The sequence below is a fragment of the Megascapheus bottae genome, chromosome 3 (genome assembly GCF_031878675.1).
Source record: "Megascapheus bottae isolate mThoBot1 chromosome 3, mThoBot2.hap1, whole genome shotgun sequence".
NCBI classification, from domain to species: domain Eukaryota; kingdom Metazoa; phylum Chordata; class Mammalia; order Rodentia; family Geomyidae; genus Megascapheus; species Megascapheus bottae.
Window position 1 is genome coordinate 81,357,108 of NC_143511.1, and position 17,565 is coordinate 81,374,672.

General features: G+C 38.1%; 1 protein-coding gene across 4 annotated transcripts in view; it reads left to right on the forward strand.

Moving 5' to 3' along the window:
• Window positions 1-17,565, forward strand: part of Rabgap1 (RAB GTPase activating protein 1) — a 145,592-nt gene that overhangs the window by 44,291 nt on the left and 83,736 nt on the right. For all 4 annotated transcript variants that reach the window (XM_090330593.1, XM_090330594.1, XM_090330592.1 and 1 more), the window contains 7 exons: window positions 149-353; window positions 1,879-2,053; window positions 2,908-3,065; window positions 5,265-5,375; window positions 6,757-6,823; window positions 9,474-9,576; window positions 12,464-12,633. In XM_090330593.1, coding sequence (XP_090186719.1) covers window positions 149-353; window positions 1,879-2,053; window positions 2,908-3,065; window positions 5,265-5,375; window positions 6,757-6,823; window positions 9,474-9,576; window positions 12,464-12,633 — 989 coding nt within the window. The remainder of the gene's footprint in view (window positions 1-148; window positions 354-1,878; window positions 2,054-2,907; window positions 3,066-5,264; window positions 5,376-6,756; window positions 6,824-9,473; window positions 9,577-12,463; window positions 12,634-17,565) is intronic.

Genomic DNA, 17,565 nt, shown 5'->3' on the forward strand with positions numbered 1-17,565 from the left:
TTTGGTGTTACTCTAGTGTGGGCTTTCTGGGTTCTATAGGCAGTTTTTCTGAGCCTAAATGTTACTTGAAGATTTTTATTTGCTTTTTATATCAAGACAAAATTTTAAGAATGAAAAGAATCATCTCTTTATTATTTGTTTCTTTCAGATACTGAAGCATCAAGTCCTTTCACACCAGTGGCTGATGAGGATAGCGTGGTTTTCAGTAAACTGACCTATTTAGGCTGTGCCTCAGTAAATGCTCCAAGAAGTGAAGTAGAGGCCCTAAGAATGATGTCAATCTTAAGAAGTCAGTGTCAGATTTCACTGGACGTGACCCTCTCAGTGCCGAATGTATCTGAAGGAACTGTGAGGTGAGGTCAGCCTCTTGAAACCTATGTAGTATTCATGTTACATCTCTGTTTTACAAAAAAGTACTGGTCAGCAAAATGAAGAATTATTTCATTCATTCATTTATTCTTTATTTATTCATTTTCCAAGGATTGTTATCCTAATGAAAAATGAGATGCTCACTGGGGGCCAGTGGCTTGCACCTGTAATCCTAGTTACTCAGGAGGCTGAGATTTGAGGATCACAGTTCAAAGCTAGCCTGGACAGGAAAGTCCAGGAACTCCAATCTCCAATTAATATATCCCCCCCCCAAAAAAAAAGAAAAAGAAAAAAATGAAGCTGTGACTCAAGTGGTAGAGAGCTAGCCATGAGCAAAAAAGCTAATGGATAATGTCCAGGCCCTACATTTATGCCCAAGACCAGTACCAAAAAACAAAATAAAACAAAACATAAACAAACAAAAAACAAGGAAACTCATTTGTCATCCTTGTTCTGTTTACTCTGTACACCCCAATCCAGTGTAAAACATTAGAGTTTACTTTGGGGATAATTGAATATATTGACCATGAGAGTCTACCTAACAAATTAATTTTATGTTTTCCATGTTCCCAGAGTAAAAATACTAGCTCATCACATGATTTTAAAATAGAATTTCAGGTTGATTTTTGAAATTACAAAAACCTATTAGTGTCAACCACTGGTGGCTTACTCCCTGTAATCTTAGCTACTTAAGAGGTTCACATCTGCTGGGCATCAGTGGCTTATGCATGTTAACCTAACTATTTAGGAGGCTGAAATCTGAGGATCTAGGTTCAAAGCCAGCCTGGGCACTAAAGTCTGTGAGACTCTTATCTCCAATTAAACCTCCATCCAATGGGAAGTGGCACTGTGGCTCAGGTAGTAGAGCACTAGCCTTGAGCCAGCTCAAAGACAGTGCCCAGGCCCAGAGTTCCAGCCTCACGGCCAACAGACACACACACACACACACTCACATTCTCACATGCACACTCAGATTCAAGAATCATAGTCAAAATCAGCCCTGGCAAGAAACTCCATGAGACTCTTTTCTCCAATCAACCAACAAAAAACTGGAAGAAGAGCTGTAGCCCAAGTGGTAGAACCCTAGCCTTGAGCGGAAAAAGCTTAAGTGACAGCACCAAGTCTCTAAGTCCCAGCCTCAATGCCAGCACACATAAAAAGAACAACAACCAACAAAACCTATTGTTAAATATAGGCTATTTCAGTGCAGTTACTTTATTTTGAACAACACTGATACCCAGAGAAGTTTTTAGAAAGGGCTACTGTTTGGTTGCACATTGATAGTTTTAATGCAGATCTCCTTGCTTCCTCCAAATATGAGATTGTATATTTAATTATATAATTTGTAACTGAAGTAATCCACATGACTTAGTAAAATTTAAGATAAATTAAGAATTAATATACTCAATTTGACAAATATAACCCATGTTGATAGAAGGATATTTTGAGTTCTGATATGAATACAAGTTGGTAAATGCTCTACTCTGTATGTCTTTTTTATCTGAACAGACTCTTAGATCCTCAGACAAACATGGAAATAGCAAATTACCCTATCTACAAAATCCTCTTCTGCGTCAGAGGGCATGATGGAACTCCAGAGAGTGACTGTTTTGCTTTCACTGAAAGTCATTACAATGCAGAACTCTTCAGAATACACGTTTTTCGGTGTGAAATACAAGAAGCTGTGAGTCCTTAAGAGAAAAATTTCACCCCTACCCCCATGGCTGCTAGGAGTATTAGAGGAGAGCAGTTGGATATTTCTTGATTGGATTAGATCTGCATCCTCATTCCAGCATTGCCTTTTGCAAACTATTCTTACAGACATAAATTTGTTAGGATAATTTTTTTTTTTAGATTTTATCAACACTGATTTTTACGTTGTATTTCAAATTGTTTGAACTATTTTTTATTGTTAAAAAATATGTTCTGATAGTTCCTAACATTTAGGAAATAAGTTTTCACTTGTATTTCTTTTTTTTTTTTTTTTTTTTTTTGCCAGTTGTGGGGCTTGAACTCAAGGCCTAGCACTTTTGCTCAAGGCTAGTGCTCTGCCAGTTGAGCCATAGCATCACTCAACTGTTTATGTGATGCCAAGGAATCGAGCGCAAGGCCTTGTGCCTGCTAGACAAGTACTTTACACATTCCCAGTCCCTCTAATACAATTTTACTTTTTCTTTTGCCAGTTATGGGGCTTGAACTCAATCTGGGCACTGCTCTTGAGCTTTCTCAAGCCTAACACTCTACCACTTGAGCCACAGCACCCCTTTCAGCTTTTTTTGGTTTTTTTATGTGGTACTAAGGAATTGAACCCTGGGCTTTGTGCATGCTAGGCAAGCACTGTACCACTAGGCCATGCTCCTGGCCCCGCATTTTTACTTTTTAAACCTCCTTTTGTTGCTTTTGCTCCTGCTTTAGGGTCATAACAATTAGATAAGGAGAAAGATGTTTATGCCTCCAAAGTAGGTAACCATACAACCTTAATAAAACTATTTCATGTCCTAATGGTAACAGCCCATTTCCTAATATATCTGGTTGTAGGTAAGCCGGATACTTTACAGTTTTGCCACTGCCTTCCGCCGTTCTGCCAAGCAGACCCCACTTTCAGCCCCAGCAGCACCGCAGACTCCTGACAGTGACATCTTTACCTTCTCTGTGTCTTTAGAAATAAAAGAAGATGATGGGAAAGGTTACTTTAGGTAGGAATCTTATTCTTTGTGTTGAGTTTATATTAGTTGTTGTGCAATCTATGGTTCAAGTTGGTTTATATACTTTTTAATAACATGTGAGAAATGAATATAATCAGATTCACAGCAGCAAGAGTTGAAGTATAAAGCATTAAAAAATATTTTAGAGAACTTACCTTATTTTAGTCAAATTTGAAGTACCTGCCTGAATGCTGGTAAGTATTGTGGCCCAAGTATGTCCTCTGAATTTGTAGCTGCTTTGTTCCCTTATTTTCTTTGTTTTTTTTGTTTGTTTGTTGTTGTTGTTGTTTTTTTCCTGTCAGTCGTGGAACTTGAACTTTGGGCCTGGTCACTGTCCCAGAGCTCTTCAGCTCAAGGCTACCACCCTACCTCTTGAGCCACGGTGCCACTTCCTTATGTAGACATCTTTAAGCTTTTGACATCAAATATTCTATTGAACACAGCTGAGGAAGATTCTTTTTTTTTTTTTTTTTTGCCAGTCCTGGGCTTGAGCTCAGGGCCTGAGCACTGTCCTTGGACTTTCTCAAGGCTAGAGCTCTACCACTTGAGCCTCAGCACCACTTCCGGCTTTTTTCTATGTATGTGGTACCGAGGAATCGAACCCGGGTCTTCATGCATGCTAGGCAAGCACCTTATAGGCAAAACTCCGGCCCCTGAGGAAGATTCTTGAAGGCTTTCTCTCTTGCCTTCAACATAGATTTAGAAATAGCTGAGATAAAAATCAAAAAGGAGATATAGTATTGCTGTAATAAACAGTATTCCCTTTCCCAAATTTCTTTGCATGTTCTGGCAGTAGTTTCCTTATTTTTTGAATGTAGTGGCTGCACTCTAAAATCCTTCCTGCATTTAAGGTTGTTTTGTTTTGTTTTGTTTTCATTGGTCATGGGGCTTGAACTCTAGGCCTGGGCTTTGTCCCTGAGTGCTTCTGCTCAAGGCTAGCACTCATCCACTTGATCCACAGTGCCACTTCTGATTTTCTGATGGCTAATTGGAGAAAAGAGTATCATGGACTTTCATTCCTGAGCTGGCTTTGAACCTTGATCCTCATATCTCAGCCTTCTGAGTAGCTAGGATTGCAGGCATGACCTACCACTAGAGCCTTACTTTGTTGTTGTTGTTTTTTGTTTTGTTGTTGTTTTTTTGTTTTTTTTATCAGTCATGGGTCTTGAACTCTGGGCCCAGACTTTGTCCCTGAGCTCTTCAGCTCAAGGCTCTATCACTTGGAGCCACAGTGCCTCTTCCAGTTTTCTGGTGGTTAATTAGAGATGAGAGTCTCACAGATTTTGGTGCTCAGGCTGCCTTTGAACTGCAATCCTCAAATCTCAGCTTCTTGACTAGCTAGAATTATAGGTGTGAGCCACTGTGCCTGCCTGGCTTGAATTTAAGGTTTTCATAGTTGCAAAAATCTTATTTTCTTTATATAGAATTGGCATGCCCTCTGGTGGTCAATTGGGGTACAGTGGGGCTTCGGCTTTTATTTAAGAACTGAAGTAGGCATTATAATCTGCTTTCATGTTAACTACATTCTTTTTCTTTGTTCTGTTTTCTTTGTCTTTTTGGAAGACACTGGGGTTTGAACTCAGAGTCTTGTACTTAATAGACAGGTACTATACCATGTGAACCACTCCAGCAGCTTTTCTTGTTCTAGTTATTTTTGAGATAGAATCCTACTTTTTACCTGGGCTGTCCTGGACTTTGATCTTTCTGTTTACAACTTCCTATTATAGCTAGGATAATGAGCATTCCATCACACCCAGCTTTTTCTGTTGAGATGACAATAGCTGACTTGAAACGTCTTTGTATCTCAGCCTCCTACATAGCTTTTATGACCCGCATGGCCATCAATGCCAATTTATTAGCTACATTTTTGTTGTTGTTGTTGTTGTTGTTGTTGTTATAGCAGTATTGGAAACTGGACTTCATGCTTTCACCTAGCTTTTTTTTTTTATCTGCCATTTGAGCCATTTCTAGTTTTATGCTGGTTAATTGGAGGTAAACATTTCAAAGACCTTGCCTGCGCTGGCTTTGAGCCAAGATCTTCATATCTCAGCCTGAGTAGCTAAGATTACAGGCATGAGCCTCCAGTACCTGGCTTAGCTATTACATTTTTCTTTTTGGGGGGGGTTAAAATTATTTTAATATGTGAAAAGAAAATATTTTATAAATTTAATGAAATATATTTTTCTATAGTGCTGTTCCCAAAGATAAGGACAGACAGTGCTTTAAACTACGCCAAGGAATTGATAAGAAAATTGTCATCTATGTGCAACAAACAACTAATAAAGAACTCGCCATTGAAAGGTAAGTGTAGCTATCCACTGGAATTCTTTTGCTTATTATAGTTACATGCTTTATTACTTTAAAATAACTCCCATACTAGAAATTGGAAATGAGTTTCTTTTCCTTTGTTATTTTGTTTTCTTTTTGTCTTGTTTGTTTGTTTATCTGTCTTTGGGAAGACAATGGAGGGGACAGAAATGGAGGGACAAGGGGTGGGCAAATGCAGCAGTAGTACTCGCTAGACACTATGCTGAAAATGAACTTTATAACTTGCAGGTAAGGCAAGAAAGAAAACTGGGAGAGAGCAAGGGAAGGGATGGCATTCCCCAAAAAGAATTGTACTCATTACCTGACTTACATGGCTGTAACATCTCTATTTATCACCTTCATAATGTCAATAGAATTTTTTTCTGTCAATCATGAGGCTTGAACTCTGGGCCTGGGTGCTTTCCCTGGGCTCTTCAGCTCAAGGCTAGCGCTCTACCACTTGAGCCGCAGCAACACTTACAGTTTACTGGTGGTTAATTGGAGGTAAGGGTCTCATGGACTTTCCTGTCTTAGCTGGCAGAACTGCAGTCCTCAGATCTTAGCCTCCTGAGTAGCTAGGATCACAGATGTGATTCACTGGAGCCTGGCTTTTTGTTTGTTTGTTTGTTTTTTTACCAATTGTGAGGCTTGAACTCAAGACCTAGGCACTGTTCAAGGCTAGTACTCTACCATTTCAGCCACAATGCTACCTGCCTTTTTCTGTTTATGTAATCGGAAGAATTGAACCCTGGGCTTCATGCATGTTAGACAAGTACTTCACCACTAAGCTACATTCCCAGCCCAGACCAAAAAAAATTTTTAAGAAAATAACTCCTATAAATCTTCAGCTAGTCTGTTAATATCAGGAATGTGAGAATAATAGAAAACAGTTAAAGAAGTAAAGATTATGATTTTTTTTTTTTGCCAGTCCTCGGGCTTGAACTCAGGGCCTGAGCACTGTCCTTGAGATTTCTCAAGGCTAGCACTCTGCTACTTGAGCCACAGCACCATTTATCGCTTTTTCTGTGTATATGTGGTACTGAAGAATTTAATTCAAGGTTTTGTGCATGCTAAGGCAAACACTCTACTACTAGGCCAAACTTCCAGCCAGGATTATGATTTTTTTTAATTTAATTTTTTTTTTATTGTCGGGGTAATGTATAGAGGGGTTATAGTTACATTCACCAAATAGTAGGTACATTACTTCTCACCAAGATTATGATTTTTAACAACAGTATTTTATAGCTAATTCTAATAATTATTCTTTTTCTGTCTATAGTAAGTTCTTTATTTAAGTGATCAAACAAAATTTTGGGGAGGATGAAGGAAATTTGCTATCTTTTTCTTCAAATTTATATCATTTCTGTTTCCACAGATGTTTTGGTCTTCTCCTAAGCCCAGGAAAAGATGTACGAAATAGTGATATGCATTTATTAGATTTGGTAAGTTCGATTTTCTTTTTGATACTTTTTTCTTAGGTCATTTTAATTTATCTATTCAGAATCTAATTTAGATATATTTATGAAGGCATTCATATAAACCATAAAACATTAGACCTTATTTTTCCTAATGTGTCATTTATAAGTCTTATCTTCGTTGAGTATCTCAGCCTTGGTTTCTTTTTTTTTTTTAATTTTTTTTTTATTGTAATTAGTAAAAGGGTTACATGATATTTGCCAGATAGAAGGTGCATTAATTCACATACATTGATACCCTTTCACATGTCTTGGTACCCATTTCCCTCCCCCCACACACACCCCCCATCAGCCTTGGTTTCTTAACTGTATAATGGTAATAGCAGTTCTTGTTTACTAGGTTATATTGATGTGTGAGAAAAAGAGGAGAAAATTTGCCAGAGAATTCTTGACAGTCATGTACTGTACAAGTTGTAAGAGGAGCCCGGTGTACTGGTACAAAACTGTAATTCCAATCACTGTTACACTGAGGCAAGAAGATCACGATTTCAAAGCCAGCCTGAATGATATATCAAAATTCTGTGTCAAAAACCAATCCTTTCAAAACAAACATAAACCTCCAAAACAAAAATCATAAGAGGTGTTCAAATTTTTTAAAAATCTTTTTCAGTTTTTCTTTTTTTTTTTTTGCTAGTCCTTGGGCTTTTTCAAGTCTAGAGCTCTACCACTTGAGCCTCAGCACCACTTCTGGCCTTTTCTATCTATGTGATACTGAGGAATCAAACCCAGGTCATTGTGCATGCTAGGCAAGCACTCTACCACTAGGCCAAATTCCCAGCCTAGGTGTTCAAATTTTTGATATGATATAAACATCTTCCACTTCAAAACTAGAAACTATATTGCCTTATTTATTTAATAGAACTGAGCAAAGGTTTTATGTACTACATTTCCCTAAAGTTTCTTCAATTTGATGTGATGTACAATTACTTACTTTCAAAAATGTTTTGAGAACAGTTGTACTAGTAAAAGGCACATTTTTAATCACATCTGTAATCATTCATATGTACTCTGTGTTTTAAAAAAACTTACAACTGAGCCCAGGCATGGTACCTCACACCTGTAATCCTAGCTACGTAGGAGGTTGAGATCTGAGGATCAAAGCCATCCTGGGCACTAAAGTCTATGAGACTCTTTATCTCCAATTAACCACCAGAAAACCAGAAGTGGCACTGTGGCTCAGGTGGTAGGACAGTAGTACCCTTGAGCTGAAGAGCTCAGGGACAACGCCTAAGCCCAGAGTTAAAGTCCCACAAATGACCAAAAGAAAAAAGAAAGACAGAAAGAAAAACTTACAATTGAGCTAAGATTAACTTTATTCAGGTTGCATCCACCTTCTTCATGACTGTTAGACACCATTTTATTTCTATAACTTTTGATGTGAAAGATGAAGAAAAATTGCCACAAGTAATACTACCTATGATGAAAAGTGGAACAGAATTTGCTGCCTTTGAGGGTAGGATTCAGGAAATCTAACTGATGCCAATAATTACATGATTTTTGGCACATTTACATTTTAAGAGTATAAAACCCTACAGATTATGTTACTATGGAGTCAGGGTCTATGGCATAGTTTGCCTCCAGTAATCAGATTTTGTTTTCATCTGATGACATGATTAACTATAGATGTTCAACATAAAATAAATAGAAGGCCATTAAGATTTTGTTAATAGTTGGGGGTTTCATCCCCAAAAGTGACAAGAAATTTTAAGTGTGAGTAATGCTCATATCTGTGACAGGATTTAGGACTTAGAAGGAAGGCAAACAACTTATTTTGTTCATCACCCCATGGTTCAAATGTGTTCTAGTATCCTGAGGAAACTTGTGAGCCAGTAGTTGTAGAGAAGAATGTAACAGTCCAGTTATATTATGTTTTAAATCTTACAGGCTGTTTTGTCTCTTCAGTCAGAACAGAATGCTATTGTCAACATGCTGTTGCTTCAAAGTTGAGCTGTTGCAAAAAATAATCTGGTATATCATTTGATTTAGTTATTCTCAAAACCCCATTCACTCAGACAATATGCAGTTAGTGAAAACTTGTTTGCAACCACAACCACTGTTTTTGGAAAATAGCAAGTGAATTTCAGATTCATCACTGAATATGTTCTTCCTTTACCCATTTTCCTTGGTCGGTAGATGTTGGATCTGGCCTTTCCCGATACACAACTCCTACCGTGTGCTATTGGAGATCACAAACTGTTGTTTTAGGTGACTGAGGTATACTTCTGCTTCAAATCCTAACCTTAGTGTTTTTAAAACATACTTTAGAGAATTTATTTATTATTATTATTATTTTTTGTCAGTCCTGGCTTGATCTCAGGGCTAGCGCTCTGCCCCTTGAGCCACAGCACCACTTCTGGCTTTTTCTGTGTGTGTTGTTTCAGGGAATCGAATCCAGGGCTTTGTACATGCTAGGGGAACACACTACTACTAGGCCACATTCCCAGCTCAAATTTCTTATTTTTATATCGGAATATACTGTAAGTTCTTTTTAAAAGTCATATAATCTTGCATATATATACATATATATTTACTCCTATTTATTAAAAAGCAGCAAAATGTCAGTTAACTATTATTCACTTACGTTAGCATTAAGATTTGTTTTTACTCTTTTCTTTAGGAGTCTATGGGTAAAAGTTCAGATGGAAAGTCTTATGTTATTACTGGAAGCTGGAATCCCAAATCCCCACATTTTCAAGTTGTAAATGAAGAAACTCCAAAAGGTGATGCAGGTTGCTTGCATGAACATTTTCCTCTCAAGAAACCACCCAGTCCAGGCACCTCTGGCTCACAATTGTAATCCCAGCTAACCAGAAGAATGATATCTGATAATTGAAGCTCCGTGCCATCCTTGGTAGAAAAGTCTATCTGCCAAGCTCAGTCTCCAGTTAACCAGCAAAAAACAAGACTGGTAGCATAGCTCAAGTGGTAAACCACCTACCCTAATTTTAAGGCCTGGTCCCTGCACAAGGAAAAAAATGAAGATACCCAGACTTGGGTGGGCTTTTGATGGAGGTTTATGTCTGTAATCCAGTTACTTAAAAAGCACAGATAGGGCCGGGAGTTTGGCCTAGTGGTAGAGTGCTTGCCTAGCATGCACGAAGACCCGGGTTTGATTCCTTGGTACCACATACTTAGAAAAAGCCAGAAGTAGTGCTGAGGCTCAAGTGGTAAAGCTCTCGCCTTGAGAAAAATCCAAGGACAGTGCTCAGGCCCTGAGCTTAAAGCCCAGGATAGGCAAAAAAAAAAAAAAAAGATAAAAAAGCACAGATAGGAGGATTGTAGTCCTAGGCCAGACTAGGAAAAACCTTATGAGACCTTAAGACAAACTTAAAAAGCAAACTAAACAAGCTAAAAACAGTCTGGAATAAAGTAAAAAGCAAGAGGACTGTAGTATGGCTCAAGTAGTAGAACTCTTGTTCAACCACAAAAAGAACATACAGAAATCTTTTTTTTTTTTTTTTTTTTTTTTTTTGCCAGTCCTGGGCTTGAGCTCAGGGCCTGAGCACTGTCCTTGGACTTTCTCAAGGCTAGAGCTCTACCACTTGAGCCTCAGCACCACTTCTGGCTTTTATCTATGTATGTGGTACCGAGGAATCGAACCCGGGTCTTCATGCATGATAGGCAAGCACTTTAACCACTAGGCCAAACTCCCGGCCCATACATACAGAAATCTTAAGGTCATTTGCTTGACCAGTTTCTAGTATTTACCTAATTCTAGTGAAACAAATAATTTGAACAGTTCACAAGTTTCTTGGTAAAGTTACCTATAAACGAAGTATTATTTTTGCTTATTTTTCTCTCTTTCATTTTCCCTATGTATTACAGACTTGTAAATTTTGTTTTTGTAGAAAGATAATCCATGCACATATGGATAAGTAATCAAAGGACATACATAGAAAAGTGAGTGTATTAAAAGTGAGTGTAGAAAGTGGTGTCCCTAAGCAGGTGGTGGCTGATGCCTGTAATCCTAGCTACTCAGGAGGCTGAGTTCTGAGGATCAAGATTCAAAGCCAACCTGTGCCCAAAAGTACCTGAGACTCTTATTTCCAATTAATCTCTAGAAAATGGGAAGTGGGGCTTGACTCAAGAGTAGAGCAGTATCCTTGAGCTGAAGAGCTCAGGGACAGCACCCAGGCCAAGTTCAAGACCCTTGACCCCCCCCCCACACACACACAAAATGATGCCCTTTTTCAAAGAGAATCACAATTAGCAGTTTCCTTATTTAATATCAGGTATTCTGTGCAAAACAGCTATTAGTTTTTTGAGACAATCTTGTTAAAAAGCCCCAAATAGCTGGGTACAGTGGCTCACGCCTGTAATCCTAGCTACTCCAGAGACTGAGATCTGAGGATCGAGATTCAAAGCCAGACCAGGCACTAAAGAATGTGAGAGTCTTATCTCCAATTAATCACTTAAAAATGGGAAGTAGGGCTGTGGCTCAAGGGGTAGGACAGTAGCCTTGAGTTGAACAGCTCAGGGATAGCACCCAGGCCCAGAGTTCAAGCCCCCAACCCACCAAAAAAAAAAGCCCCAAATGTCCTCTGTTTCATGATCCTCCTACCTTAGTTTTGTGAGTGTTTCATACACAAGGTTTTAAAAGTTAATTCATGCTTTTCATGAATGGCCTTTAGTAGTATCTTAATGTTCTAGCTTGAAAATGTAATGTTATTTGCTTAATGAGCTCCTTTTATTGAACACTCATTTTTCCTAGAAGTTACGGCATTATACAAATGGATAAAGGTCATAAACTAGCAATTCTAAAGTATTAGATATATATCCATTTTTCTTCTTTTTTTTTTACCCTTATGGTTTGTCTCATGTTGTTACTGTGTCTGACTTTATTACCTAGTACATATGTTTATTTGAAATAGGGAATAGAAGGGGGAAAAGAAGATGATTGGGAGGGGGTGGTGGAAGGGAAACGGGGACAAAAACCTGAGAAGGAATATAAATATTGAAGAAGTACTGCACCTGCTACTGGATGAATGTAACTGTAACCCCTCTATACATTATCCCAACAATAAAAAAAATGAGGGAAAAATAAAATAAATAAATGTAATATTAGTTTAAAAAAAAAAAAAGCTGAACCCCAGCGCAATGGCTCATTCCTGTTATCCTAGCTATTCAGGAGGGTGAGATCTGAGGATTGCAGTTCAAAGTCAGCCCTGGCACAAAAATCCATGAGACTCTAAACTCTAACTACCAGAAAGCAGGAAGTGGTACTGTGGCTCACCATGGTACAGTGGTAGCTATGAGCTGGGACAGGGCCCAGGCCCATAATTCAAGCTCCACGACCAAAAAAAACAGTTGAGAATTTCCAGTATTGTTGAGGGTGACATAGTGAAGACACATATATGTAGAACAAAACATTTCTTAGGCTTTAAAACATGCATTGGTGTCACTTCTAGTTTTAGTGTTTCAAAAACCAAATTCTCATTGTTTTTCAAAGCAACAATTTACACAGTAATTTAAAATTATATTTAACCTTAAGATGATTGTGAAAGGTTGCAATAAAAGTAATTATTGTTCTAGTAATTATATGACCAAATGTATTTCCGTCTGTTTTATTTATTTGTTTGTTATTCTCCTGTTTTTTCTGTTCCCTAGATAAAGTACTCTTCATGACCACAGCTGTTGATTTGGTAATAACAGAAGTACAGGAGCCTGTTCGATTTCTCCTAGAGACAAAAGTTCGAGTTTGCTCACCCAATGAAAGATTATTCTGGCCTTTCAGCAAACGTAGTACTACTGAAAATTTCTTTTTGAAACTAAAGCAGGTACTGATTTTTATTTTTTATAAATTAAAAAGGGAAACCAGGTGCAGTGGCTCACACCCATAATCCTAGCTACTCAGGAGCCTGATATCTGAGAATCAAGGATCAAGGTGCCAGCCAGGGCACAAGAACTGGGGCTTGGCTCAAGGATAGGACCATAGCCTTGAATTGAAGAGCTCAGGGACAATGCCCAGGGGTAGGGTAGTAGCCTTTAGCTGAAGAGCTCAGGGACAGTGCCTAGGCCGAGTTCAAGCCACATGACCTATCAACAAACAAAAAGTTCACTGTTTTGTTATATCTATATCTCCTTTGAATGAGAATTGTTTTGTTTTGTTTTTGTTTTTGTTGTTTTTTTTGCCAGTCCTGGGACTTGAACTTGGCCTGAGCACTGTCCTTGGGCTTTCTACCACTTGAGCCACAGCACCACTTCTGGCTTTTTCTATGTTTATGTGGTACTGAATCTGGGTCTTTATGCATGCTAGGCAAGCACTCTACCACTAGGTCAAACTCCTGACCTCTGAATGAGAAGTTTTGTTTAGGTTTCATATCTTGTATCTTTTTTTTCCATTTCTAGAATATTCAGGCAGTTCTTTCTTCTCCTTGCTTACCTTTTTTTTAAGGGGGGGGGCAGTCCTGGGGCCAGTCCTGGGGCATGAACTCAGGGTCAGAACACTATCCTTGGGCTTTTCTCAAAGATGGCAATATATAACTTGAGCCATGGCACCACTTCCAGCTTGTCTATGTATGTGGTACCAGAGAATCAAACTCAGGTCCTTGTGCATGCTTGTCTAGCACTCTTCAGCTAGGCCAAACTCTCTGCCACTCTTAGCCTTATTTAATAGTTTTTTTTTCCTCCTGCAATTTACTGTTTTTTTCTTTTCCAAGGCTTTTGCACCTTTGAGCATTATTTACAATGTAGTTACTGTTAGGAAAATGGAGGAGAATGGAAAAGAATAGGTTGGATTCATTCATTAACAGGTGAGGACTGTTTGTGCCAAGGCCTGGATTTGGGGGCAGGCTTATATAGGGCTTAACAGGAAGCAGAAAATAATAAATAGGTTATAGTCTCTTGGGGGCCAGGGCAATGTACTTCTTAAGGCCCTCAATGGAATGATCCACCTGGTTTGAGGGGCTGTTATCCCCTGGTACTGGCTCAAATTTGGAATAACCTGCCTGAGAACAAGCATTTGGTCATGCTTGTTCATGTGGTCTGGTGTCTTGCTTGATCTTCATATTCAATCTTTAGAGACATAAAGGGAATGGGCCTAGAGAGAAGAGGCAGGGTCTTTGAACTGAGAGGGGAGCAACATGGAGTTATGAGAATAAAGTAGATTCCCATCAGGTATTTCAGAAATTCTTGACTATTAATGAGTAATACTTTCTTATGCTTGTATCTGGCTTCCAACTTCACATTATAGTTTAAACACTTTAAGCAATACATTGTAGACAGTCTAGATTCAATTCTGTTCTTTTTTATTTTGGGTGGCACTGGTGTTTGAACTCATGGGATGTGTTATAATTTTCTGAAAGCTACTACTTTTTTATCTTTTTTCCTCCACTGATTTTGTTCAAGCATCTAGATCTCAGTAAGGATTAGTTGAATTCAGTTTAATTTACATATAATATCGTTTCTTATCTAAAATTAAGAGTGTTGAATGGATTTGAATATTTTTTCCACAATAGTAAAAATGCTGTATATTCAGATTAGTTATATTTAATGTATTAAGAAACTAGGCAGAGAAGGAATAAAATTTTTAGTGATATGTTAGAAATAGAGCAGAGGATTAGCATATGGTCTTCACTCAGTGGTGGGGAACATCCAGCCCACAGGTCATAAAAGGCTGGGAAATCTTCTAGTTCATGATAGAACAAACACATTTGCTTCTTGTCTGCTTCTCCTGGGCTGCCATGGCCATCTGCCTTACTGATGTTATAAGTATCTAACAACCTTTAGTGGTAAAAATGTTCCCCATTCGTATAACACTGGATTTAGAGACAGAGCACATAAGTCTTACCATTGACTATTCTTATGATTTTGAGCAACTTCTTTAAATCCTCTATATCTCAGTTTACTCCACTGCAAATTGGCAGCAATAATAGAATCTCCTCATTGTTATTGTGACATGAAACAAGAAAGCATCTATCACAATTGGAATAGTTTCCAGGACATCAATAAGTTTTATACATTTTAGATTTTATAATTGAGAGGGACTATGAAACCTTGGTGGTATTTAAAAAGAAGAGTAAAAGACAGTAAGTCGTAAAATCAACACAACTTTGACAATTATTTACTTAGAGACAGGTATTATTATGTAGTCCAGATTGGCCTTGAACCCATAATTCTACTCAGTTTATCGACGGTTGCTGGGAATTCCCTGTGGGCACCACCATAGCTATTGCCATCAATTGTTTAGGTAGAGGATTAGTACCATGGGAAGCTGTCTTCAGAAGTTAAACCAATTTAAAAGTATCGCCGCAAGTTCAGAGAGTAAGAGGGAAATATTCTTACAAGTCTCCAGATCCAAGGCCAAGAGTTTGGCGTAGTGGAAGAGTGCTTGCCTAGCATGCAGGGAGGCTTGGGTTTGATTCCTCAGTACCACATAACACAAAAGCTGGAAGTGGTGCTGTGGCTCAAGTGGTAGAGCACTAGCCTTGAGAAAGCCCAAGGACAGTGCTCAGGTCTTGAGGTCAAGCCCCAGGACTGGCAGAAAACCAGCTGGGTGCAGGTGGCTCATGCCTGTAATTCCAGGTACTCAGGAGGCTGAGATCTGAAAATCACCATTCAAAGCCAGCTCAGGGAGGAAAGTTCATGAGGCTGTAGCCACCAGGAAACTGGAAGTATTTCTGTGACTCAAAGATTAGAGCCCTACCTTTGAGCAAAAGAGCTCAGGAACAGAACTCAGGCCCCAAGTTCAAGCTCCATGACTGACAAAAAACAACAACAGCCTCTAGATCAAAAGGCAGCAAATAGAAATGCATTGTATAATATCTTAGCATAAATTTATGTGTCAAAATCTCTTCATTAAAGTTTCCTCTTTTACCTGATTTTAGTGATGATAAATAAAACTCTTGTATTTTCCTCTAGGTTTAATGAACAGTTTTGGACTGAAATCAATTTACAGGAATATTACTTTGTAGTTGAGTCTGGAATTCTATATCTTTTCTTGGAAATAAGTTTGTTCAAGTCAAGCAAGATGTAAAACTTTTTATAGAATGTACTATTTATAGTACTTCTTAATTTTTTTTTTTTTTTTGCTAGTCCTGGGCTTGAGCTCAGGGCCTGAGCACTGTCCTTGGACTTTCTCAAGGCTAGAGCTCTACCACTTGAGCCTCAGCACCACTTCCAGCTTTTTAACTCAGGTTAAGAAATGGCTTGATAGGGCATAGTAGCCAAAATGATATTTGAAGTATATATATACTAGCAAGTAGACTTCTGTAGACAGATATAAAGCTACTTTGGAAGCTGAGAACATGAAGACTATGGACCCAGGCCAGCCTAGGTAGAAAATTGTGAGTGACCCCAACTCAGTTTATACCAGGGCATACTAGTGGTACACACGTAGGCAGAATATCCATTGCAGGAAAGGGCTGGAGCAGTGGCTCAACAGTGAAGTGCCTGACTAGTGAAAATGGGCCCTGAGTTCAAAATCCAGTACCAAGAAAAAGGAAAATCTTAAATATATATTACAATATACATATATATTACATATATATATATTAGTGAGCAGGAGGAATGGCTCCTGGTATAGAGTACCAGTTAAGAAAAAAAAATGAGGAAGTATGAGTTCTTGGATTGAAAGCTCAATACTCCCTCCCCCCAAATCCCCAGAGAGCGTAAGCTAAATTATTAACATCATCTGTGCAAAAAACCAGAATCGTGTGTTGTGAAGCCAGGAGGAAGATAGGAAATTCTTGACATTTAGTCTCTCATTTTCCCTTGTATTTGGATAGGTCTTCAAGGCAAGGGTAGGAGTTTAGAACCATAAAGTAGAGGCAGAGAGTGAAGAATGGAAACATCTTACCTGACTTATAAAACAGCAACCCCTCTGTACATCTCCTTTATAATAATAAAAATATTTAATTAAGAAGAAAAGGAACATCTTAGTTGAGTGTAGAGTTTGAACAGCGCTTTACTAAGAGAACAGCATTTTACTTAATCTCACCTCCTTGTAGTTTATTAAAGCTACATTTTTACCACCCACCTTTTTTTTTTAAACATTCATAGCATTAAAAATCAATGATTTCACTGCTAATCCTGTAATTATAGCTCAAGTTACTTGGCAGCAATCCAATGAGCATAAATAATACTTTTATTTTGTCTATTTAATAGTATGTATGTGAATAGGAAATGTATAGTTTCATCCAGGGTTATTTCATAGAAACATGCTACTTTTGTCTTTCCAAAAGAAGATTTTTATAGATCTTAAAGCAATAATTTAAAAATTTAGCTCTTTTCAGTTCCCTTCAGACCAAAAAGAAAAGTTTCTACCAAGCAAATATTTTAAAATGCACAGCATTTAACTTTTCTTTACCATCAGTTTAGAGAAGCAGTTCTAGAATTTTAATGTGTTTAAAATTTGCTTCTTTTTCCTTTGTTAAAATTATCGGTGACTCAGTAACTCCTTTTATCCTGGAAGCCTGCCCATCTGTGGGATTGTTAAATTAAGATGGCATCATATTAGAGAAGAAAAACTTTAGGAAAATACAAGACTTTCTTAGATTTAAAAGTTAAGATACCATTTACTTGAAAAGGAAGAAAATGAACTAAAGACTTAAGTTTTTCAATAATGATACAAAGTAACCAAGAAAAGCAAATATCCTCACAGACTTTTGTTCCTGGGCTGGCTGGCCTTGAACCTCAGTCCTCAGATCTAAGACTCCTGAGTAGCTAAGACTACAGGCATGAGCCACCAGTACCCAGTTCTCTATGGACTT